We start from the raw sequence: 26109 nt of genomic DNA on the forward strand, positions 1-26109 counted from the left end.
TCCTGGCTGAAGCACCCACAGCCAACATGAAGAGGCGATTTTTCATAATTTAAAACAAACAAAAAAGGAAACCTAACAAAATTGACTAAGTATTTCTAACAATCATCAACTTGCCTTTTGACAAGTACTCAGTGTTACTATTTCTTCTGTTGCTATTCTGAAATAGTTCAGCTTTGTTTATGGGGTTTTCATTTATTTTCTTAAAAAGAATAAACTCTCTAACACCTAATTTTAGTTCAGTGGAATCTGTTCTTTCCAAATTGATATTAATAGTTTTTAAATAAAGTATATGGGAATCACATGTATAATACACCAGATGTGAACTGTCACATTTTCATCTAACCAAATATCCCAGGAATTTGAGAATATCTGTATGCTGGGGAAAAAACTTCTAAAAAACACAGAAATATACTGTATAATAGTTTTATTTTTCTCATTTTACTATTTTTACATTTTATGCACAAATATTTTTTATCTGAGTAAAAATAGAAAATAACTGTCTTATGTAAAATTACAAAAAAAAATAAAAACCACAAAGAAATACATAATTGTTATTATGACAGTATAAGTGTCTTTATTTAAAGAGTAAAAATGTATGCAAAAATCCTCCTCCCTCTTACAAAAGATTGAGAATATTTTTTTCTGGCAGCAAGTGAAACATCACTGAAATATCAATATTTTTATACCCTCTAGATATGAAGACATTAAGTTAGTCACAGGTTATTTTGAAATTATGAAATTTAAAACATTTCTGTGCTATTTCAAAGATACATTAGTTCTTTTTAAAAGGCAGTAGCATAAAATGATGAATATGAAAAACAGCAGACCTCACCAAAAATATCTGGAGGCATAACCCTTTAAAGAAATATCATTCTTGAATTTCACCATTTATCAGGGGCAAAAAAAAACAAACAATCTTTCCTAATTAACTGACATGGACTGTCACAAAAATAAATGTGATGAGTCACAGCAATTTTGCCTGATCTGTTTGATTTTCTGATGCCAACACAAATTCCTAAACTTCAGGCTACTAAGATACGTATGAAAATTGGCTCAATGAGAATCTCATGTGGAAAAAGCTTTAAAACAAAAATGAACGTTTCATTATTTTTATACTTATATAGTATAGAAATGACCAGTAATTTTATCTTTCCTCCTCTGATATACTAGAAATTCTCCTATGGAGAATTTATTCATAAAATCAGAGCAAAGAATGAATAGCATAAATTATATTTTCTTTCAAAATACAAGTTATCTTTCAATAAAAGAAAAGGCTACTTGGCTTCTGATAACTGCAACCTCAATAAGCACAATGGACACAGTTTATAAGCTGAGACAAAGTAACGGAAGTTTCTTGAATCAACTGGGGAAATTAGTCTCATTGCTTATGATGCATAAAGTGATGGAGAGAGGCAAAAAGAAAAAAGAAACAGCATCAGATCGTGTTTGAGAACTGACTGTTCAAATGATAACAAGGAATAAAAGAAAAACTGCAAAATGAAGGAAGTGAAAAGAATTTTTTTAAGGTACCTGAGGAACACAGGGGAAAAATAAAAAAAGAAATAATAGATTGATTTTTAGAGATCTAGGAGAATTCCTTGCTTTAAAATACATACACATATAGTTCAGTTCAGTTCAGTCACTCAGTCGTGTCCAACTCTCTGCAACCCCATGAATCACATATCGTTGAGATATATATAACGGAAATCTGTCATCTTGGTTAAAACTTTAACATAATGTCTCCCTCAAAAAGTATTTTAAGTCTAAAGTGAATAATTTTAATCTCTTGATAATATAACAGGAAAGTAGACTTTATCATTATAATTTAAAACTGTAACTGACTTGTCAACTTCCCAGACCATGATGGTGAAAAGCCCTCTTTTCAGCTACCTTATCTGAACTAGAATATCTGTATCATATTGCTATTCTGACTCAGATATTCTTGCAATCACAGCACCCAAGCTGAACGAACAGTTTGTCAGTCTACTCTGTGTTTATAAAAAGGTAAAAATGGAAATTACAAACTTTATTCTTTCTACTGCTTGTTCTTAAAGGACTTCGACATAATACAATACCATAAGTGAACCGACATAACATGTTGTAGTCCCACAGTGTAGCACTTAATAGTATGACCTGAAGTTATCAGAAAAGGAGATCACACACACCTTCCCCTCCTCCCTCTTCCTAAGATCCCTGCTCCTATGGTTCTTTCCAAACCACTATTTAGTACTGGGGGCAGCAACTGCCAACAGTGACTCCTTGCATTACTGTGGCCCTTTCCTCCTAGTTAGTTAAATGCACTAAATGAGCTCTTATAAAGCTGTTTAGGGGATGGATTTAAAGAAGAATCTGATGAGGGAGAAGGTACATAAAGTAATATTTGAGAATCAGTCTTCTGCTATAAGAGCATTAAAGTATCTCCTATCATGATTTGTGCATAATACTTTAAAACAAACGCAAAGAGAAAAAAAGTAAGGAAACCAAGCAAAGCAAGCAAGAAAAAAAGACATTTCTAGCCATTTCTGTTCAGTGTTGGCTTGTAGCAGGAAAAGAGTTTCATGTATGTAAGAATTATTTAATTTTTAAAGGATTTCTAAGCGACTTTTGAAATATCACCTTTTGAATATTATGTCATCGTTTATATGTGTTTACATATATTTATGCGTGTGTGTGTGTCTATAAGATGGCCAAGTGGACGTGTATACAGATATTTGTACACTCACATATGTAATATTCAAAGGAAAAAATTAAAAAAATGGGAAATTTTAAGAGAAGACTGCCTGTACTGGAGGTCAAATTTTCCTTTTAGAACTATTTGCAAGTAAGTAATTCACTCATGTCTTGAAAGATCAAGTACTGCTGACTGATTTAAAGTCTTCATCAGAAAGATAAGACTATGAAAGCTGTTTTGTATAATAAACCAGCACTATAGGCTAATTAATTTTTTAAAAAAGGGAGCCATAACAAACCAAACTAAACCAAAATTTTATTTCTGGTTGAGGTATACTTTTTCAGATTTTTAAATCTCTGACAGGAAAAACAGAGATCATCTGAGAATTTTTGTAATAGTTGGTTTATTAGGATTTAATGTCTATCTTATAATAATTTAAATTCTTGGCCTGACATTATGAATAATCTATACAGTAAATCCTTAAAATTGGCTTTTGAGTAAAGCCAGATTTAAACCTGGATCTCTTTCTTCAGCACTGCTCTTCTGCCAGTCTTTTTTTACTGTCTTTTTCTTGAAATATATAAATTATTTTAATAACGTGATACTCTTAGTAATTTTATTAATATTATAATTTTATTGGATATGATTACTTTAGCTCTGCTTGATTAGATGAAACAGGCATACATGCTTCAGCTGTGAAAAATTCCATTTTCTGGTTTTTATGTAAAGCAACATCTAAAGCAGCAGAGAGGGGAAACAGTTATATTTTCAAAAATATTAATAGTTAAGCCAGACTGTTTCCTGGAGATATTTCATTTATTTTTCATCCTCAGATGCTACTGGCTATTTTTGGTAGGGCTAGACATTAATACTGACCAGTTTAGCTTTTCTGACTGTTAACAAACTATCCCACAATGAACCAGCCTAAAGACATTGTGGTGATTGTTTAACATACACATATTCTAAAATATATGCTCAAAGTAAAAAGATCCAAATTCACAAGAGTATGAAATATTTATAAAAAAAATCATGCATCAGATTGTACAGTCTAGAAATGAAAGAAGATTCAAATTCAGTAACAAAGGAAGAGCAATACTTGCTCTAACATTTTAAGAACGACCTTGGGCTCCCAGAAGGTCCTGGGTTCAGTTATCCTTTTCTGCCTGCAGGGACGCAGCAGCCAGCGCTACTGCTGTGACTGGCTGGGCGATTCCGTGCAGCTGCATCTTTGCAAGTTTCTTCTGTTCACACTCTGTGACCAAACGGTTCAACTCTGCTGCACTGTATCCGATAAGAGTCTTCAAGTCACAGACAAACTTGTAGACAAATCTCTTGCCTTGAACTTTACAAATCATGTCCCCATCGTAATAATACCTTTAAAAAGAGGAAGCTGCATTACGACCATATAAACATTGTTTTAAAATTTGGACTTCTTACAATACTTCAGATTATTCCATAAACAGAAGCCTAGTATTATGTCTATCACAACAGCAACTAATAATGAGGTTACATAGAAATATTTAACGCTGCTATCCAAAGAAACTTTAAAATAGTCACTAAAATTTCAGTGCTAAGTACTCTAAAATTTTATGGACTAAATCTTCAAAACATTTTCTCAAAAATTATGCTGAAACACTGAATTTAAAAATAAACACTATAAGCAAAACCAAAAAACCTTAGGAACAGTAACAGAATCCAAGAACAAGGAGTCTGAATCAGAATGCCAAGATTCAAAACCTCACATCTTTCCTGTGACCACAGGAAAGCCACATTTGTTTGCTCGAAGCCTGTATTCCTCATTCATAAAATGAGATTTAAAGGATCCTAATAGGTCAATCCTGGGTGTTCATTGGAAGGACTGATGCTAAAGCTGAAACTGCAATACTTTGGCCACCTCATGCGACGAGTTGACTCACTGGAAAAGGGTCTGATGCTGGGAGGGATTGGGGGTGGGAAGAGACGGGGACGACAGAGAATGAGATGGCTGGATGGCATCACTGACTCGATGGACATGAGTTTGAGTGAACTCCGGGAGTTGGTGATGGACAGGGAGGCCTGGAATGCTGTGATTCATGGGGTTGCAAAGAGTTGGACACGACTGAGCGACTCAACTGAACTGAACAGAATTATTGAAGATTAAAAGGATTATGTGCTTATTAGCACACAATGACTGGCACATATGCTGCTGCTAAGTCACTTCAGTCGTGTCCGACTCTGTGTGACCCCACAGACGGAAGCCCACCAGGCTCCCCTGTCCTTGGGACTCTCCAGGCAAGAACACTGGAGTGGGTTGCCATTTCCTTCTCCAATGTGTGAAAGTGAAGTCGCTCAGTCGCGTCCGACCCTTAGCGACCCCACGGACTGCAGCCCACCAGGCTCCTCCATCCATGGGATTTTCTAGGCAAGAGTACTGGAGTGGCTTGCCATTGCCTTCTCCGGACTGGCACATATACCCTACTATAAAATAGAAGCTACGGTGATAATTAAGAACCCATATGGTATGAATAAAAAAATTTAATATACATATTCTCTGGTTGTTGGAATGCCTATTTTTCTGTCTCGTACAAAAGCTTTATTACGTATCTATGCCTTCATCTTTATCATTTTAATATATTAAAAACTCTCCTTCCAGAGAAATTCTCCAAACCAATAGGGGAGCCTCAAAACTGTAAGCAAAAGGTTAAAAAAAAAAAAAAGAAAATATAGGACCAGAAAAACAGAAAAGAGGACTTCATAAGAGTCTGACACGACTGAGCAACTAACAGACAAACACACACGTGCACTGCCAATTCCAATTAACAGGAAAAAAGGTAAGTCAAAACTTCCGGGCTGACAGATTTTGGAGACTTTATCTTAAAACTGTACTGCCCATTTGTGTGCATTTGCACTCATTTGATGAAAAGTTGTTACAAAACAAACAACTACATGCAAAAGTAAGGGTGGTATAAACTATCACATTTAATAGGACTTACTTTATTATAAAAGTAACTCAGTGTAACCGAAAATCCATTAACAAAAAACTACATGCAGTAAACAGTCCTCTTTCCCTAATTGCAGAATGGCTAAAGTATAATGGTTATGTCCACTTTCCCAGTAACAGATGTAACACATTGGGCATAGTCTTGTGTCTCTCTTTTTGTCAACTACATTAATACAGAATTATATCTCAGCCCACAAACTACCAACAGCTCATCATCCAGTTAAAATACTGTAGGCATTCTGATTTAAGTGAACAGCTCAGTGACTTATTACAACGTGAACATTCATTCACTTGTTAACTATGACTCCGGTCAGGACACAGAACACTGCTCACAGCTCCTCCACAGCCCCTCTCAATCATCACTCCTCCCTTGCTCTCGAAGATCACACAATCCTAGTTCATGATGATAATTTCATTGCTGCTTTTGTATTCTTATCACCCACACACGCATCTCTACGTGCTGTAGTTTAGTTTTGCTGTTATTTGCATGCTCCTATATAAATCCAGCATACACTCTTTGGGTCTGGATTTCTTTCACTGAATATTATGTTTGAGGTTCACCCATATCAGTGCATTTTCATGGATACACAGTATTCTATAGTATATCACAGTTTACTTATTCACTCTACTGTTGCAAGATGTTTGGGTGATTTCTGATTTTGTGTATGCTTGCATGCTCAATCACTTCAGTTGTGTCCAACTCTTGGCAACTCCATGGACTACAGCCTGCCAGGTTACTCTACCCATGGGATTTCCCAGGCAAGAATACTGGAGCAGTATTTCCTACGAGGGGATTTTTCCACCTCAGGGATCAAACCTGTGTCTCCTGCTCTGCAGGCAGATTCTTTACCACTGAGCCACTCGGGAAGCCCCTTCTGATTTAGGGATGTTATAAATAAGGCTGCTATAAGCATCCATATGAATATATATGTACATTTTTGTCTGGTAAATCCTTAGAAGATAAACTGCTAGGTTACTAGTCACAGTTTACACTTCTACCGAAAGTGCAGAAGCATTCCCACTGCTACATATCCTCACCAACACTTGTGACAAGCAATTATTTTCATTTTAGCCACTCTTGGACGTGTTGTTGTGCAGTCACTAAGTTGTGTCCAACTCTCCACGACCCCATGGACTGCAGCATGCCAGGCTTCCCTGTCCCTTACTATCCTCTGGAACTTGCTCAGACTCATGTCCATGGAGTCTGTGACGCCATCTACTATCTCATCTTCGGTTGCCCCCTTCTCCTCCTGCCCTCAATCTTTCTCAGCATCAAGACCTTTTCCAACGAGTCGGCTCTTCGCATCAGGTGGCCAAAGTATTGGAGCTTCAGCATCAGTCCTTCCAGTGAATATTCAGGACTGATTTCCTTTAGGATGGACTGGTTGGATCTTCCTGCAGTCCAAGGCACTCTCAAGAGTCTTCTCCAACACCGCGGTTCAAAAGCATCAATCCTTTGGCGTTCAGCCTTCTTTATGATCCAACTCACATCCATACAAGACTACTGGAAAACCACAGCTTTGACTAGATGGACCTTTGTCAGCAAACCGATTGGCCATTTGGATAATCTCTAAATTTTTCCTCATTTCCTATGGATCTGTAAGAGTTCTTTAATTACTCCAGGTAAGAGTCTTACATCAGATATATGAGGCTTGACTTTCACTCTCTTGATGGTTTCTAATGGCCAGAAGTTCTTAATTTAAATGTAGTCCAATTTATTGATCTTTTCAATTAGTTAGTGCTTCTGGTTCTATTTAATGTCTTTTCTCATCTACTAAAGTCAAGAAGGCATTTCTAGATGCTTCCCTATTTTACTTTCACAATTTAGAGCTACAAGTCACACAGAATTGATTTTCAGTATGCTATGAGGAAGGGGGTCCATATGGAGAGCCAACTGTCCCAGCACTACTGACTGAAATGTAGGTCCCTTCCCTACTGCCATCTTCAATCAAATGTTCCTATATTCTTTGTTCTATTCAAGTTATCAGTTCTAATCTTGGGTCTTCTGTCTATCCCAAGCAAATGGCACACTGTCTTGCTGATACAGTGAGTCTCTATATCCTGTAGAGCAAGTCTATCCAGTTTGTTAATCTTCTTCAGGTGTCCTGGTTCTTATGACATTTTATCAGTTCAGTTCAGTCACTCAGTTGTTTCCGACTCTTTGCGACCCCATGGACTTTACATGGACTCCATCAGCACTTTACATTCACATATAAATTCTATAATCATCTTGTCAAGTTCTATGAAAACACTTATTCAGGCAGCTACTGCATTGAAACTTAGGCCAACTGCAGACAAGTACCATCTTAATTACTAATTCTAATAATTCGTCTGTAATTTTGAAAGGACTTGCGTGTACACAATCACATCAACTGTCAAAAATGACAGTTTTAATTCTGATTACACAGAAAGGATCTTTAGATAGTTAGCAAAGTGTTTGACACTGAGTTAATAAGTACACTGAAAATAAAGCATTCTAGTTACTTACATGTGCTAAGGAAAACAGTCATTGTGGAAAACAAAAATTATCATGATAAACTAGGTAATAGTTGAACGCCAGGATCCTGTAACAAGGAATACTGATTTAACCAGTATTCCACATAATTATATAATTACACTGGGATGAGGGGATAGAAAGGTTGCGTGTGTTAATGATGAGAGGCAAATCATACTGTGTGTGAAATTCACAGAACTGCTCTATCAAATTCACTCTTCCCAAAAAATAGACATAATTCCTACTTCTCAGATACTTAAGTGCACATACTGAATTTCCATCACTGTATTAAGCATAAATTCTGACAGTAATTACATCAAAACTTTCATACCATTTATGAGAAATAATAAATAATTATTCTATTTCAACTCAATTGAAAAAGCTTGACTATTCAGATTTAGGCTGATTGGGGGGAAGGAAAAAGAGAAATGGGTTAACATTTTGAATCTAATTATAAAAACTGACAGTATCTATGTATTTACTAGAGTCTACAGACACTCAATGTATCTATGCCAAATGACAGCATCTCTGTTAATAAAAAAAACACAAACCTCAAAGATTAAATATGCTGGTTTTAAACAGAGTGCTCTATGGTTTTAATCAGATAAGAACAAATAATCTAGAATCATCTTTTATAAAATTCTACATATGTCAAATTACTAAAAATCTTTTTAAGAAGTAATTTTTAGCATAAACGTGAACACTTTTACTTTTTTAATTTATATAAAGAAAACATAAGTCAAATATTTTAACATCATTACATAACAATGTTTATACAAATAAGAAGCCATTTTTTAGAAACGACTGATTGATTCTTTTAAAATGCTTACCTTAATGCACGACTGAGTTTCTCATAGTTCATTGTAGGTTTGTTTTTACGTTGTCCCCATTTCTGTGCAACCAGTTCGGGCTGATTTAGCTTAAATTCTCCTTCATCACCAACCCAAGAAATGCAGTCTCGAGCATCCTTGTCAGTAAGAAGTTCTAGCAAAAACTGCCACAGTTGGATCTGGCCATTGTTTCCTAGAAATTGACAATGACAAGCACTGACCATAATGCTATGGATTTTCAGAGGGCAAAAGACAACAAACAGGTCCTTTGGTTCATATCTGAGTCACACGAAAAACATAAACTTCTTTTTACAAAGGGTATTTTCAGAGAAAAAGTACAGGGGGCAGTCCTCAGATGGCGGAGGAACAAGACAGGGAGACCACTTTCTCCCCCACAAATTCATCGAAAGAACATTTGAACGCTGAGAAAATTCCACAAAACAACTTCTGCCAGAAAGGGAGCCCATTGTCTTTGAAAGGAGGTAGGACAAAATATAAAAGATAAAAAAAGCGAGACAAAAGAGTTAGGGACGGAGACCCCTCCCGAGAAGGGAGTTTTACAAGAGGAGAAGTTTCCAAACACCAAGAAACACTCTCACCCGCGGGTTTGTGGGGAGTTTTGGAATCTCAGAGGGCAACATAACTGGGAGGAAAAAAAAAAAAAAATTAAATAAAACCCACAGATTACGTGCCCAATGGCAATTCCCAGCAGAGAAGTAGCCCAGACGCTGACATCCGCCACCACCAAGTGGGGGCTGAACAGGGAGGAGTGGGCTGCATTGCTTAGGGTAAGGACCCGGCCTGCATGCCCTGGGGGCAATCTGAGGGAGCTGACATGAGATAGCAACCCAAACTGTGAGACAGCCAGAGGGAGACAGAGAGAGGACTTTCCCTGCAGAGCCCTAACCTAAGGCACTGCCGACCCCTCACAGATCTAAGGACTGAGTGAATGCCGGAGGAAAGCTGCCCAGCTGTGGACCGGCCCAACCCCTGCTGGAGACAGGGAGGCAGGCGGGCGCCAGCCAGAGGCGGAAGGCAAGGGGCAAACTCGGCCCCAGAGACTGCAGCCTCTAACAAACTGCGAGCAGGCTCCCAGTTGCTAATCAAGACTTCCTGGGATCCTAGACGGTTGACATTCGCAGGGAGGGTCGCAGCCAGAGATCAGCTTCCCAGAAGAGACACAGGGCACAGCTAAGAGGAACCGAGCGGTTGGGACGGGGAGGTGATAAGATGGAGCTCCCACCTGGGGAGAGTGTGCTCACCAAGACCCTGGTCGCCTGAGCGGCTCGGATCTGGGAATGGCACAAAACGCAGGCCCAACCGAGTTAGCGCCTTTGTGGAGTACCCAAGACAGTGAACCTGAGCGGCTTAGACCTGGGAAGTGTACGCAACCCAGGGCCCGCTTTAGACGGTTCCCCTGCAGAGCAACCTAGAGCCTGAGCAGTGTAGACTGGGAAAGCACACATGCCATGAGTGGGGGCAAACCCAGTGTGGCTGAGACACTGCGAGCACACGCCAGTAATATTTGTTTGCAGTGCTCCTCCCTCCCCACAGCACGACTGAACAAGTGAGCCTAAAAAAGTGACCACCACCGCCCCCTAGTGTCAGGGTGGAAGTTAGACACTGAAGAAACCAGCAAACAGAAGAAGCTAAAACAAACAGAGGGAACCGCTTTGGAAGTGACAGGTGCAAGAGATTAAAACCCTGTAGTTAGCACTGACTACATTGGAAGGGGCCTATAGATCTTGAGAAGTATAAGCTGAACAAGGAAATGTCTGAAACTGAACTGACCTACACTGCCCACAACAGCTCCAGGGAAATTCCTAGATATACTTTTACTATTATCATTAAAAAAAATTCTTTTTAAGTTCTCTATTACTCCCTTAATTTTCATTTTTATAAGCTACTATTACCGTGGGGAAAAAAAAGACGCTATTTTTAAGGCAAACTTCATATATATTTTTTATAATTTTTGTGATTTTGTTTCATTCTTTTAATATTGTATTTTTGAGAATCTAACCTCTACTCTAGATTTTTAATCTTTGCTTTTTGGTATTGGTTATTAATTTTGTACCTTTAAGAACCCAATCTTCAGTACCCATTTTTACTTGGGAGTGTGATCACTGGCCTGACTGCTCTCTCCACTTTGGACTCTCCTTTTCTCCCCTAGTCGCCTCTATCTCCCCTCTCCCCCTTCTCTACCCAACCCTGTGAATCTCTGTGTGTTCTGGGCTGTGGAGAACACTTCAGTTCAGTTCAGTCGCTCAGTCATGTCCGACTCTCTGCAACCCCATGAATCACAGCACGCCAGGCCTCCCTGTCCATCACCAACTCCCGGAGTTCACTCAAACTCATGTCCGCAGAGTTGGTGATGCCATCCAGCCATCTCATTCTCTGTCGTCCCCTTCTCCTCCCACCCCAAACCTTTCCCAGCATCAGAGTCTTTTCCAGTGAGTCAACTCGTCGCATGAGGTGGCCAAAGTATTGGAGTTTCAGCTTTAGCATCAGTCCTTCCAATGAACACCCAGGACTGATCTCCTTTAGAATGGACTGGTTGGATCTCCTTGAAGTCCAAGGGACTCTCAAGAGTCTTCTCCAGCACCACAGTTAAAAAGCATCGATTCTTCGGCGATCAGCTTTCTTCACAGTCCAACTCTCACATCCATACATGACCACGGGAAAAACCATAGCCTTGACTAGACAGACCTTTGTTGGCAAAGTAATGTCTCTGCTTTTTAATATACTATCAAGGTTGGTTATAACTTTCCTTCCAAGGAGAACACTTAGGGAAGTGATTACTGGCTGGATCTTTCTTTCTCCTTTTGCTTCTCCCCTTTATCCTCCTGGCCACCTCCATCTCCCTGCTCCCTCTTCTCTTCTCCATGTAACTCTGTGAACCTTCCTGGGTCTCCCTCACTGTGGAGAGACTTTCATCTTTAACCTCGATGTTTTATCATCAGTGCTGTATGGATGGAGAAGTCTTGAGGCTACTGCAAGAATGAGACTGAAAACCAGAGGCAGAGGCTTAAGCTCAAATCCTGAGAACACCAGAGAACTCCCGACTCCAGGGAACATTAATAGAGCTCATCAAATGCCTCCATACCTAGACTGAAACCAAGCACCACCCAAGGGCCAACAAGTTCCAGAGCAAAACATACGACACAAATTCTCCAGCAACACAGGAACATAGCCCTCGGCTTCAATATACAGGCTTCCCAAAGTCACTCCAAATCCACTGACATCTCATAACTCATTACTGGACACTTCACTGCACTCCAGAGAGAAGAAATCCAGCTCCACCCACCAGAACACAGACACAAGCTTCCCTAACCAGGGAACCTTGACAAGCCACTCATCCAATCCCACCCACAGGGAGGAACCTCCACAATAAAAAGGAACCACAAACTGCCAGAATACAGAAAGACCACCCCAAACACAGCAATCTAAACAAGATGAAGAGGCAGAGAAATACTCAGCAGGTAAAGGAACATGATAAATGCCCACCAAACCAAACAAAAGAGGAGGAGATAGGGAGTCTACCTGAAAAAAAAAAAATTAGAATAATGATGGTAAAAATGATCCAAAATCTTGAAAACAAAATGGAGTTACAGATAAATAGCCTGGACACAAGGATTGAGAAGATGCAAGAAATGTTTAACAAGGACATAGAAGAAATAAAAAAGAGTCAATCAATGATGAATAATGCCATAAATGAGATAAAAAACACTCTGGAGGGAACCAACAGTAGAATAACAGAGGCAGAAGATAGGATAAGTGAGGTAGAAGATAGAATGGCAGAAATAAATGAAGCAGAGAGGAAAAAAGAAAAAAAAACTAAAAGAAATGAGGACAACCTCAGAGACCTCTGGGACAATGTCAAACGCCCCAACACTCAAATCATAGGAGTCCCAGAAGAGAAAAAGTCCATATTCACATTTTCATACAGTGAAATAAAACAAAATATACATAATTTGACAAATTTTATAAATATCAGATGACAATGCAAAAATACCTGTTCTGTTTCCAGGCGAACTCCTATCTTCTCCTGAAATCCTCGGAGCTCTTTGAACTTTAGCTGCCTTTGCACTACTATTTATAGCTTTAATGGCAGTTGGCGTAGCAGACTGCACTGATGCTGGAATAATTTGCACAGCTGCAAAGCAAGACAAGGGGAAAATTTTTTTTTTCTCCTTCCAATACAAATAGAGAAAAAACTACTGAAAGAAAATAAAATGCAATTTAACTGATGCCTCTCTAATTACCTCAACAAAAGTTCAGAGGCAAGTAATTCAAGGCATTACTGTCTATGAATCTTAAGTGAATAAAAGTTGGTTTCCTTATTTTGGAAAAACTTATTGATGTATATATAGTAGACATACAGTAGATAAAGTTATAAAAAATCTATTTTTAAAAATATTTGTTCATAAGAGATGGTTTATCAAATTCTGGAGAATGTGGACAAATGAGAATTCATGTTCCACTGCTGACAGGAGTACAAATGTACCACCATCTTGAGAAAAACTTCAGTAATATCCAGTAAAGTTGAAAGGGTAGAATCCCATGAAATCACAACCAGAGAATCTCACACACATTCTTACTCATTCAATGATGTTCAATGATATTTACTCATTCAATGATGTTCACAAAGTTTTAAAAATGATAAACAGCAGTGAAAATAAAATTGAGCTACAGATATCAACATAGGTCTCACAAATGAAAATCAAAAAAGCAAGCTATAAAAGGATAGACACAGTATATCACCATCTTTACCCAAAAGTTTATACATGTATAAAACAATGCCCTAACGTGTTATGGTTACAAAAGTTCATAAAATATAAAATATGCATAGAATAAGAAACCTCAAGTTCAGGACAGTCATTTAAAATGGGATTAAACTTAACATATAAAATTTTATCTCTTATGGTGTATGCAGATGTTGGTTATACTTTATGTCTTTGTATATCTAAAATACTTCATACAAAATTTACAAATTAGCTTTTCTTTTTACTACCTTGCAGTACTAAATGGAACATTTCTTACTGACAAATCAGCCCTACATTATGGGCACATGAATACTCACGTTGATCAATTGTAACTATCTCATTCATCTGTTGTTCTTGGCTTGCCAATACATCTGAAGAACACACATAAAAATTTTTTGTTTTCATTTAAACCACAAATGCAAACTCCAATTCAGTAAAATTCAATTAAAAAAAAAAACCACCCTCCATGATTAAGACAAAAACCAAGCAAATAAAAAAGCAAAACATAAAATAATTGAAACTTATTGGCCTAAGAAGCTAAAAATACTTCATAGTCATTTTACAGGGAATAGATATTTTTAAGAGAATTACCAGAAAGAAAGCTCCAATTCAATGTTCAGAAAAGTTGTTCAGAGAACCAGGGTTTGAAAACATCTATTATAAATCTATTTATCTACATTTTATGTAAAACAGGAAATATTCAAGATCAGATCACCAGAATTAAATTATTTAGACACATTTTCTTCATCAAAAAGGCTCTTTCAAGACGACTGGAGAGAACATCATAATCTGGTGTATGCATGATCAATTATCAACTAAAATAAAAAAAACTGCTTTAACTTTAGAATACTTCTTCTAAAGATAGATAGCCAAAATTTCAGTGGAATTACAGCTGTTCTCTGTGTCACAAACGAACTAAATAATTTAACACGTCTACAAATACAGGTCTCAAATGAGGTACAGTGAAGGGAACTCCCTGGTGGTCGTCCAGTGGTTAGGACTTCGCTGTCTCACTGCCAAGGGCGCAGGTTCAATCTCTGGATGGGGAACTAAGATCCCACAAGCCGCGCAGTGCAGCCAAAAAAAACCCCCAAAACAAAACTCCCCATGAGTTACAGTGTAAAAGGTCCTAACACAACCATCTGGAGAACCATTCATTACTCATCCGTTGCTGTTTCCTACTGAAATGTTATTCTTCACCTCTCAGATAAGAGTCACACTTGCCAGTCTATATCCCTTCAGCCTGTTTAGTGCCCATCACAGACTTGGATGCTTCTCTCTCCAACTGAAGTTGTACCCACCAGCAGTCATCTGTGCACCGAGCTGAGTCCTGGGGCCTGGGCTCCTAACACAGTTCTACTGAGAATGTTACACCAGGATCCAACGCCAGACACAGAGCTGAAGAGGACCGGGAAACTAAAGAGAGATCCGACTCCTACTTGCCAGATGGGAGCTTTCTTTGGGGGTCCCGAGTTTGGGACTGTAAACAATTATATGAGACTAGCCTCAGATCTGGGTTCTGGTCTTAGCACTAACTTATTGGCTGTATGACAACGGTAAATTATTCAACTAACCTGAACACTTATTTCTTCATAATGCAATGAGATACCCCCACCCACCACTTCATGAGGCTGTTGTTAGGATTAAAGGAAAATATTTTTAAGAAGCACAATGCCTGAAATACAGTTAACTTTCAGTAAGTTGAAGACACTATTCTTTTATCCAGATTCATAGTTCTGAGTACTCTCCTCAAGGACAACTGTCCTGAAGAAAAATTCATGCTATCTATTTGTGGTATATTCCCCCCCCAAATTTTGTAAAATTACCTTGAAAGAGCAAAGTGCTACTGAAATGAAACTGTTCAACTCTTGACTGACTGAACACAGTACCCTAGCTTAAAAAGATGCAAACAAGAGTCAGCACTACACGGCACAGGCATTACAAACCTGTAAGATCAGCCGCTCAGCCCTGATTTTTGGACTGGAGTTTGGTTTGTTTCCTGGGAACTCTCAAGATATTAACAGAAGGCAGAACACAGAAACAGAGGGGCTTTTGAAAGGCTGGTCCAAGACCACACAGACACTCTAAACATCAAATTCCGTCTCCAGCCCTCAAACCCTGATCCCACATAAAGGAAACAGAGCCCTAAGAGGAAAACTTTTAGGGTGTGTGGAGCCATTTCATGCAAACTCTGTTAACACTGAAGGTATAGGCAATTCTTTGTCCCAAAGAAAACTCTCAGCAAACTGAGTTTTGTGCCTCTGACCACAGAAGACATATTAACACCAAGAAGGACATCATAGAGAGCTGGAACTCCTGGAACATTTCCTAATTATCCTCTCCATGTACGGTAGGTCTTGGATAAAGTTTCACTAGAAGGGAAACTGCAGGAGGCGGGTGGCCTGGGTGGGAAAACTAACACAAATACTTACAGAAGGAGGTCTATCTGTTCAGTACTGTTTCTCCTTGATAAATCACTGAGGAACAGATAATAACTGCTAGGTTAATAAGGATATGCTTATAGACTTCAGTCTACAAGAGGGGCCAGAGAGCTAGACTGTGCCCCAAGGAGTCTGTTCTGAGAAGTTAGGCTTGTGAATTATAGAAAGTCGACCAGACACAGCCTTACACATCACCCTACCCATTCCCAGATTCTGAGAATTAGATTTCTAAACCCAATGGAATTTCCTTGCCAGGGAGAGCAAAGAATCATGGCCAGATAAGCAAGGAATTCCTTAAGATATTCATGTGGGCCATGGGGCTTTGTTACTTTTGTAAACAAAACAATTCCAAAGCAGAGCTCTTCTGCAGAAGACCCATTCTACTGCAGGAAGATGGAAAGATATGTAAGATTTCTCACAGCCCCCTGTGCTGGGCAAAGCCTCTGAGTGAGCTTTAACACTTGAGAAGCCCTAGGAGAGCCAGAGAGAAACAACAAACAAAGTGCTGATCTGGGATAGACAGCAAAAATGATGAACTTGAGAAAAACCAAGCTGCAGTCTAAACACTGTCCTTGTTCTATTCTTGAGAGTTCCTACAAGAAAATGTTTGTGTAAACATGACTCACATGTTAAAAACCTGAAATATTTCAGAATTTACCTTACTCATCTAAACAGCTCTACGGAGAAGAAAACCTGTGACGCCAAGGATAAACTTTCAACTAGAACATTCAACTTATTTATCGAATAGGAACTGAAACTAGAGATAAACCTTGTAAATGTAATGAATCTACTAGGTCTTTTCAATACTTTTCCTGCTAATATTTAAGAGAACCAACACAAGAGAGATACTGCCAATAAAACAATGAAGGAAAGCCTCTCCACTGAGCTCATTTCTTATTCAACGGCAGATGAAATCCTAAGCATTAGATGCCTGAAAAATCCCTCCACCAGAACTGTTCCCTAATTGCGTACACAGTAGAATGAAATGCCACCATTTATATTTTCATTCACAGCAATTATAAAAACAAAGTCAGCATGTCCTATTCACGCATTCTGAAAAATACGTTCTTAGGTCAGAGTTTTTGATTTATATAACAATGTCAGGGAATGGGTTACTACTAACATATTTTAACAGTCACTGATACATAACATAGATTAAAATTCAAACAAAGTAATTTACATATATTTGAGCTCTTTTCGTTGGACAGCGTTAATCATCAAAATAATGTCTGCTAAGCAACATGGAAACACTGTAACCAGTGGCTTCCAATTCAAGATGGGGGGTTGCATACTTAACTACTTCCCCTTTCCCCCTTAAAATCCCATTCGATTAAAAGACATTCTATAAGATTTAATCCCCATAAATAAGAAGATGAGAGAGAAGCCATCTGTGAACAAATCATCATAAATTTCTAAAAGATGAACATCAATGAAAGAACTGACTGATGAACCGGAAGCCAACACCTGGAATACACGAACAGAGCTAACTGCAAGGCACAGCATCTTACTTGGATAGGACAGGGCTTGGAGTCTAGTGTTAGTCTGCCTGGGTTTGGATCCTGGTTCTGCCACACCCTAGTTCTATAACCTTGGGGGCTCTCTAAGCCTCAGACTCCTATCTGAAGAAATAAGGAAAAGTAATGATCTTTAGTATAAGATTAAATGAGATTATACGTATAAGTTCTCAGCACATCACAGCCTTACACAGTAAATGTTAATTATTTCTGCTTTTAGCAATGAACGATTAAGATGAAAACAAAGTTATAAAGAAATAAAATTAAACTTAAGTTATAATGCAAAGGTAATAATTTCAATTTTATACATTTGCGAAGAAGTTCCAGATGACTCCAGAGAATTTCTCCCCGAGGAACTCGCTGAAAAAAATCTTCTTGGCTGAGACTACAGAGTTCTCTTCCAGAAATATTCAGTGTAGTTAGGTCTATATCAGTCATGCTGAATTCCTTCATTACCCAAACCACCCAATGCAGGACTTGGTCCGTGGACCACTGTATGGGATCTAAAGACAAAAAAATTACCATTAGCCTAGCTACATCTTAGATATTACAGAATTTACAGTTAACCTGTCAACACACACACACACAAACACACAGATAGAATCTAGACAGGTCCCCCCTCCCCCACCCCAGTAAGTGAACTCATTTTCTTCTTAGCTCCTTTTCAACTCCTTAATCTAAAATTTGATGGGTTCACTTGTTCCAACATCAGTTAGTTTGGAATTTTATTAAGAAAAAACAAAATGCACAACTGCTCTCCAGTGAGACAAATGGAAGAATAAAATACATGATTACCTTCTAGGAAATGCCCCCTCAGCAAGTTAATATTCAGTTTTTTCCATTTCTGCAATGTTTATTTCTTATAATTCAGTTTTGTGTCTCCAACAGCTATTTTGTATTGAAATTCACGAATGAGCCCCTGATGACCAAATTTAGTAGATACTACTCAGCCAGCATTCTTTGACTTTCTCAGCAGCATTGAGCCTTGTGACCATCTAAAACTCCTCCTCAATTTCAATGGTACTATAAATGTATAGTTCTTAATTTTCTTCTATCTGGTAAGCGATTTCATGCCTCCCCAACTTCCTGTTCCTCTCTGAATGTTGACGAGGTTCAGCACTGTGCTATCATTCATTTTCTCTCTCTCCACCAGAGACTACACCTACTTGTATGACGTTAATACAAACTCGATGTGACTTCATCCCAGATAACACCTTTATCTCCAGTCCAAATCTTGCGCCCCTGAAACTACTTTCTGGTGACCCTCAACTGAGTATGTACTCTTGAAAATCAAGCACCGTCAACACTTTCCCTTAAAGTCTTTCCAATACCAGACTTTCCCACCTCCCCTACAAAGGTTTAGAAGGCATGAACTGGCTTTCTTATGCACCACTGAAAGCCCAGCATTTACCATGGTGCCTAGCTCAGGAAATATGAAGATGTAACCAATTCTTATCAATATTATTATTGCCTAGTCACCCAAGCTAGAGAAATTGAATAAACATTCGACTCTCCCCTCTCTATCCTCATGCAATCCATCATCCAGCTGATCAGTCCTATCACTATTTTGATTCGTCTCCTTCTTTCTGCTCCCACGGAAATCACCTGGTCTAGGCTAACCTAAATGTTATTACCTGGACACACGGAAACTACCGCTCCAACTTACGTCACATCCCACTGCCACATTCATTTTCAACTGTCACCGGCATCAATCAGAATCAATTCTATAATGCTATAGAATAATTCCTCACCCACTGAATCTTCTCACTACTCAGCACACTCCCCTCTCAGCTTTGCACAAACACTTCCTGTCTGGAATGTCCAGAAGTTTCCTTGTCTACAATAAACTCTTTCCCAATTTTCCCCCAGATCACTATGATTCCTTTGAGATTCTAGTAGTATGTTTCTTTTATACCAGTTATGACAACTTAAAAACATGTCACCTTCATGGAAACGATTTCTTTTCCGTTATTGTTTCCCTCTTTAACTAAATTATGAATGCCCTAAGGGCAGGATTTTTAAAAAAATGTATATCATTGCATTCCCAGCACCATCACGTATTAACAGTCCAAAAGAAAAAGATACACAGAATATCTATTTATTTCCTAAAAGTTCTATATTTAAAATGGATAACTTTTTCACCATAGTGTCTTCTATGTCACGCCTAAATATTATTCTGCCTAACATGATTATTATGCATTTTATTACCATAGGGTATCCCAAGACGCTCTTGCTCTTTCCTGTAACCTTCCAGGGCAGCCGCCCATCTGGTCACTTGTTCTGACGTTTCATCTGAAATGGTCGTAATGTGTTTTGTGCCATCAAGAGTTATCACTTGAGCTTCCTCAACAAGATGTGCTTCTGCTTCCGCATGGTGAGCATCTGGATCAATAACTACTTCAACCGTTTCCGCAGGTTTAACAATTTCCAGGATATTTAGCTTTGGTTCAATTCCTTAACAATGATTAAAAAAAAAAAGTATATTTAAGTGAAGACATGAAAGTAACACAGCAAAATTTAGTTTAGTTTATATGTTCTCATATAGGAGAGCAAAACTCCATGTCAAATATTTTTAGCATTATGTCTGGAGAACTTGAACAGATTTCTATTAAATGACAAAAACAACAACTCAACAGAACTTTGGTATATCACATGACACTATTGTATCAGTATTAATTTCCTGATTTTGATAACTGTGATCATGTAAAAGAATTCTTTGTTTCGGAAAACACACACACTAATGTATTTAGAGACAGAAAAAAAATGTCTACATTTTACTTTTAACCAGGTCAAAAAAATAATGTGGGGATGAGGAAGAGACAGAATAAAGCAATGTAATAATAAAAGTTAACATTTGGGGAAAACAGGTGAAGGATATCCAGGAAGTCTCTTACTACACTTGCAATTTTTCTATAAATCTAAAATAATTTAAGACCACCACCACCATGCATACAGACACACACACTTCACCCACAAACAGAGAAAATGAACCAATATGTAATAGGAAGTTAAATGAGTAGCTACTCATCTTTAGAAGTTTAAAAAGTCTTTTTAAGCTAGTTAAAATTATTTACTGACTCCTTGTCTTTTTAGAAGACAAAGTACATGTTTTAAAACTAGCCCTTTATGAAATAATCATAGTTACTTATGGTAAAATGACAGTTCTAAGAAACGATCATACAACTTAACGGCTACCGTTTGCTCACTGATTTAGTTACAATCTACATCAAAGTGTACTTGAAAGAAAAAAAAAACCTCAATTTCATTATTGTGAAGTTCAATCTCAAAAGGTGTATTACAGAAAAATATACTGCTTTCACTCATTAGGTGGTGTAAACAGAAGGTGCTTTTTTTCAAATGTTCATGAGAAAAAAAATCGCAATTTTTGAAAAAAATTTTTCCTAAAAATTAGTTGTTAATCCCCCATCAAATTTCATCAAGTCAACTCTTCTTAAACACACCTGCACTGAGAGGTCACTAAGCTTTTAAAGATAATAAACAAAGACTGATTTTTCTTTGCTGTTTCCAACAATAGGAAAATTCTGGGGAGATTAAGGATCATAAGTAGGTAATTACCACTTTCATAATGTGGAAAAAACTTTGTTTGTGAAACATAATTGTAAGCAATATAAAGTGTTCCACCTGATTCACTGGAAAAGACTGTGATGCTGGGAAGGACAGAAGGCAGAAAGAGAAGGGGGCAGCAGAGGATGAGATGGTTACACAGCATCACTAACGCAATGGACATGAATGTGAGCAAACTCCAGGAGACAGTGGAGCAGAGGAGCCGGGCAGGCTGCAGTCCACGGGGTTGCAAAGAGTCAAACATGACTACGCAACTGAACAACAACAGATAACATGTTCAGAGATCAAAATTAGTTTACAACTCTGGTTAGAAATCCCAACAAGCCCATTTAAAAAACTAAAATTCAATCTACCAAAAATGGTTTCCTAATTTTCTGTGTATTTGCAAAGATCAGTACAATACTATGATAGATATGGCTGACGGGTCACCCCACAGCCTTTGCAAAGTCCTCTCTGTGTGCTCAACTGCAGAGACTAGATTTCCGTGCAGGAGTACAGATGTGACTTAGGTTCCAGAACTACTGGCATGAGGGTTCTACTTGGAAATGAGTTAAGAGGGGACAAGCAATCCATCCGTTGGCTAATGTGGATTACTGAAAAGGGAGCATAGTTCCAAGTCAATAGCTACAGTGATGGCTTTCAGATCTGGCATTTTCCAGATCCCAGCAGAGCAGCAGCTTCCTTGGCAGTCCAGTTCTGCAGTGTGGCTGAGGCATTTTTAGAAAGTCAGCTAGCACATGTTCTTCCAGCCCTCCCTGGGATTCTGTTATTTACTATCCTATAATATATCCTTTCCTGATTAAAGTAGGCAGAATGTGTTATACAATTTGCTTCATCCTGACAGATAAAGAAAAGCACGAATATTTAACTATAACATCACATTAACTAACTTAGACAATCACCTAAAACTTATAAAACTGAGTTCCCATGTTAGAAAAACACGAATTAAATTTTTAAATGACAACACTAAAATTAACTTACCTTGGTAAGAAATTACCTGTACACTAAGCTGTACAGTTCCATCTGTCTTTACTCCTTGGTCAAATAAACTTCGTTCTGGATCCAGCTAAACATGGGTAAAAGGATTAAGATTATTTTAGCTCAGTCATCTGGTTTAATATAAATGGATGTGCCAAATAGGACTTAATTACTGAGGTACACTAATTAGATTACAAGAACACATTTAATTATTCAAGTTGTCATATCATTTAATTCTTTGCCAAAACTGAAAAGGATTTCACCACTGTGGTAGCAATTAGGGACAACACAAACAGGACTTGCTTTAAATAGCGGTTTTCTCTAGCTCTGGAGTCTAGTTTAGAATTTTAAATAATGCCAAAAGGCAACTATTATTTCTGCAAAAGTATTTCTGGTAGAAGATAATGCAAGTTATCTGCCATGAGTAAGCAAGGGTTTTTTAATTAGTGGGGACAATTTATACAGATTTATTTATATACTTCTTGCCAAATCTCTTCATAACCAAGGATACACATTTACGATCAGGGTTAATTCAGTTTCTGACCCTGAAGTTAACAAAGTTAAAGGACTTACCACCACACTACCTGACCGAGCTATGAATACCTTTAGTCATAGTTCTATAACCTTTCGGCACCTTTCAGCATCAGTGCTTTGGAATGCATTTCACACCAACGGCAAAAAGAACTTCTGACTTCTGGACATTTTATCAAGTTTAAAAACATGTTTGTGTTAAATTATTTTGGATAAGGTATATTTCTGTGTATACATACAGCTGGAGATACAAAGTCCTCCTACTCTTATTCCTAGAATTCAGCCAATATGGGAATCGTGGTACAAACATATTTTCTAAAACGAAAAACACCATACACATAGAGCCTAAAGTCTTAAGTGACTGCATCTAACTTAAATAGAGACAAGACAAACTGTGTAACCCTGCAGATAGACACGTCAAATGTGGCAGCTTCACTCCTTAATACAACAGTCTCTGTATGACATTTTGCTAAAAATTCTCCTGAGATTTCTCCCCTTTCTAGTAGACACTGGTAATGGTATTATGCACTAGAAGCTAAAGCCTGTGTGGCTCTGAAACAGGATTCTCAGGTGCTGGGCACACTAGCTAGTTCAGTAAGAGCTGTCACAAGAACAAAACTCAAGCACGGTATTTGATCTTGGGTCACATTCCTTAGAGAAGCGCAACTCAATTGTTCATCAGCTTTAAAGTCAGCACTTATCTGAAAATATAAAAGCATTTGTATTTGTATTACACAAGTGGCAAGCATTCTGACTCCAACTATATATTTGTGTTAAATGACATGGAGAACAGAAGTTGCTATCCTCATATTCTTTTTGAAGAGAGGAAGGGAGACAGGAAGAAATGAAAAATGCCCTAGATCCAAAGCTAGTTCTGAATTCTATAATACTATAAATTATGCATATTCCCATTTATTCAACCAATATTTATTTATTTATTTATTGGTGGTAAGGAAAGTTTGTTTTATTTGGGATGCTGGCAACTGGTGGGGAGCAGACTCCTGTCCAAAGGCTAACTCCCCTCCACTGACAATCAGTGGGCAAGAGCTTTTATAGATGGAAGGAGAGGGCTACATGCAAAAACAGTACAGTCAGCTCTGATAGTCATCTTGAAATTGGACATTGGTGGTGTGATCGGTATCATGTTGGTATCATGTTGGTTGTTTTAAGTACAGTTAATCTTAGTTCCATAGTCGGTCTGTTCCCATTTTCTTAAGGCCAATTCTTGGAATTGTGGCAATTTATCGTGTGGCTACAGTCTGGTCATGCAGTTAAACTACTTTCACCTAGTGGGGTTTTAGTATCTATAAGACAGCTCACAGGATATGATAGCCCTTGAGAATGAACTAAAGGTCTTTGAATTTGCTTAGTGACGAAATTATTTTTGTTTTGTCATGACTGTTTTCCTTTGTTTCTGCATTTTCTCCTTCTCTGATTAAACTCATCCTTTGACTAAAGCTTTTTCCACAGACAAAAAGGCAGGCTGAGGACACAGGAGGCAAGGCCCGGTGCATTGTTACTCAGGCGCTCAGCCCTGTGTGACTCTTTGTGACCCCATGGACTGCAGCACGCCAGGCTTCCCTTCCTTCACTATCTCCCAGAGTTTGCTCAAACTCATGTCCATTGAGTTAATGATGCCATCCAACCATCCTTTGTCGCCCTCTCCTCCTCCTGCCCTCAATACTTCCCAGCATCAAGGTATTTCCAATGAATCAGCTCTGTGCATCAGGTGGCCAAAGTATTACAGTTTTAGCTTCAACATCAGTCCTTCCAATGAATATTCAGGGTCGGTTTCCTTTAGGATGGACTAGTTTGATTTCCTTGCATTCCAAGGGATTCTCAAGAATCTTCTCCAGCACAATTACCTGAGGGCCTAGTGGTTAGGATTTAGCTCTGTCACTGCTGTGGCCCAGGTTTGATCCCTTCAACCAATATTTATTGAGATCCTATGATAGGTTGGCTACTTTGCAGGTTTTACTTTCATTTTAGATAAGTCAGGTATTGTAAGAGCAGCAACAAATGTCAGAGCTAAAAGACAAGTAAGAGATTGAGTCCAAATTCCCCTTAATTTTACACATAAGAAAAAACAAGGTAAGTTCAGTGACACTGATTTATGCAAAGAAAGCTTTCCTAAAAAGTTGGCCTCAAACAAGTGAAGAGAGTTCTATAGTTACAAAGGTTTCAGTTCAAATTCCAACACACCCTAATACACTGGGCAAATTATTTCTTTTAAATCTCAGTTGCTACATCTGTAGATAATGATTAAGAAGATGCCAACTTCAAAGACTGCTGTGAAGAATGAGATAATTTAGAAATGTCTTGCAAATATTTTTTCATTCAATCTAAACTGCCTATATAATTCTAGTTCACCAATTTATTTTTTGGCTGCACCTCACAGCATGCAGAACTTCCCTGACCAGGGATCAAACCCTCGTCCCCTGCAGGGGAAGTGTGGAGTCCTAACCACTGGACCACCAGGGAAGCCCTGGTTCAGTTAGTTTTAATGGCTGCCTTGAATTCTAATCAACAGAATTTATTTATCTCATTCCCTATTTTTGGATCATTTGAGACATTTTTAGTTTCTGCACAAGTATGCAATGTACGCCTTTGCTCACTGAGGGGAGCACTTAAGAAAATTCCTTGAGGAAAGCTGCTATTTTACATTCAACATTAAGACACTAAATACTAAGTCCCTTCCAAAAAGATTATGTTAATTCACCCCTATGAATTATGTTATGAATTATGTTAGTTCACAGCTGAGAGAAGAAAACCCTTAAATCACAATATTATTAGACTCACACATATTCTCTTTAGAAGAGCAACTTCCCTCCTCCCCTAATATTTATTAGACATACCGGGAAAAAAAAATGTATGGTTAGATGGCAACTAAAATTCACAAATTTCATCATAACATTTCAACTTATTCTACATCAGTATCTTATTTAAAAATAGAGGAGACATATGATTTGAATTTTTAAAAAACTAAGGCAGAAGTTCTGATTTGTGGAACAGCTATATTGCAAGGCAGAGGGGGGAGGAGTGAAGAAGAAACCAAACCAAACATTCGAAAAGATGACACGATATACATAAGACAGCATGAGAAAAACCAAATAAATCCCTAGTACTTATTCATATATTCAAGAAAGGTCTGAAGAAACTATTTGAGCAACCCTATAAAGGCAACTACTTTTATACATAAAAATACTCCCTTTCTTGAAAGAATACCATAAAACATGACTATAAATAGGCTGCAAATTTATTATTATTATATTTCCACAGGTAAACTCCTATTGCAACAATCTCCAAGAAACATACATACAAT

General features: G+C 38.0%; 1 protein-coding gene across 9 annotated transcripts in view; it reads right to left on the bottom strand.

Annotated features, from left to right (window-relative positions):
• Positions 1-407: 407 nt before the first annotated feature.
• GABPA (GA binding protein transcription factor subunit alpha) overlaps positions 408-26109 on the bottom strand; it is a 40056-nt gene continuing 14354 nt past the window's right edge. For all 9 annotated transcript variants that reach the window (XM_055421813.2, XM_055421758.2, XM_055421795.2 and 6 more), the window contains 7 exons: positions 22260-22344; positions 19902-20147; positions 18002-18196; positions 14056-14109; positions 12988-13128; positions 8976-9168; positions 408-4045 (listed from right to left, as the gene is read on the bottom strand). In XM_055421813.2, the coding sequence (XP_055277788.1) occupies positions 3817-4045; positions 8976-9168; positions 12988-13128; positions 14056-14109; positions 18002-18196; positions 19902-20147; positions 22260-22344 (1143 nt within the window). In that variant the 3' untranslated portion in view covers positions 408-3816. The remainder of the gene's footprint in view (positions 4046-8975; positions 9169-12987; positions 13129-14055; positions 14110-18001; positions 18197-19901; positions 20148-22259; positions 22345-26109) is intronic.

The sequence above is a fragment of the Moschus berezovskii genome, chromosome 1 (assembly GCF_049115385.1).
Source record: "Moschus berezovskii isolate FMDL1 chromosome 1, NW_MosBer_1.0, whole genome shotgun sequence".
NCBI classification, from domain to species: Eukaryota; Metazoa; Chordata; class Mammalia; order Artiodactyla; family Moschidae; genus Moschus; species Moschus berezovskii.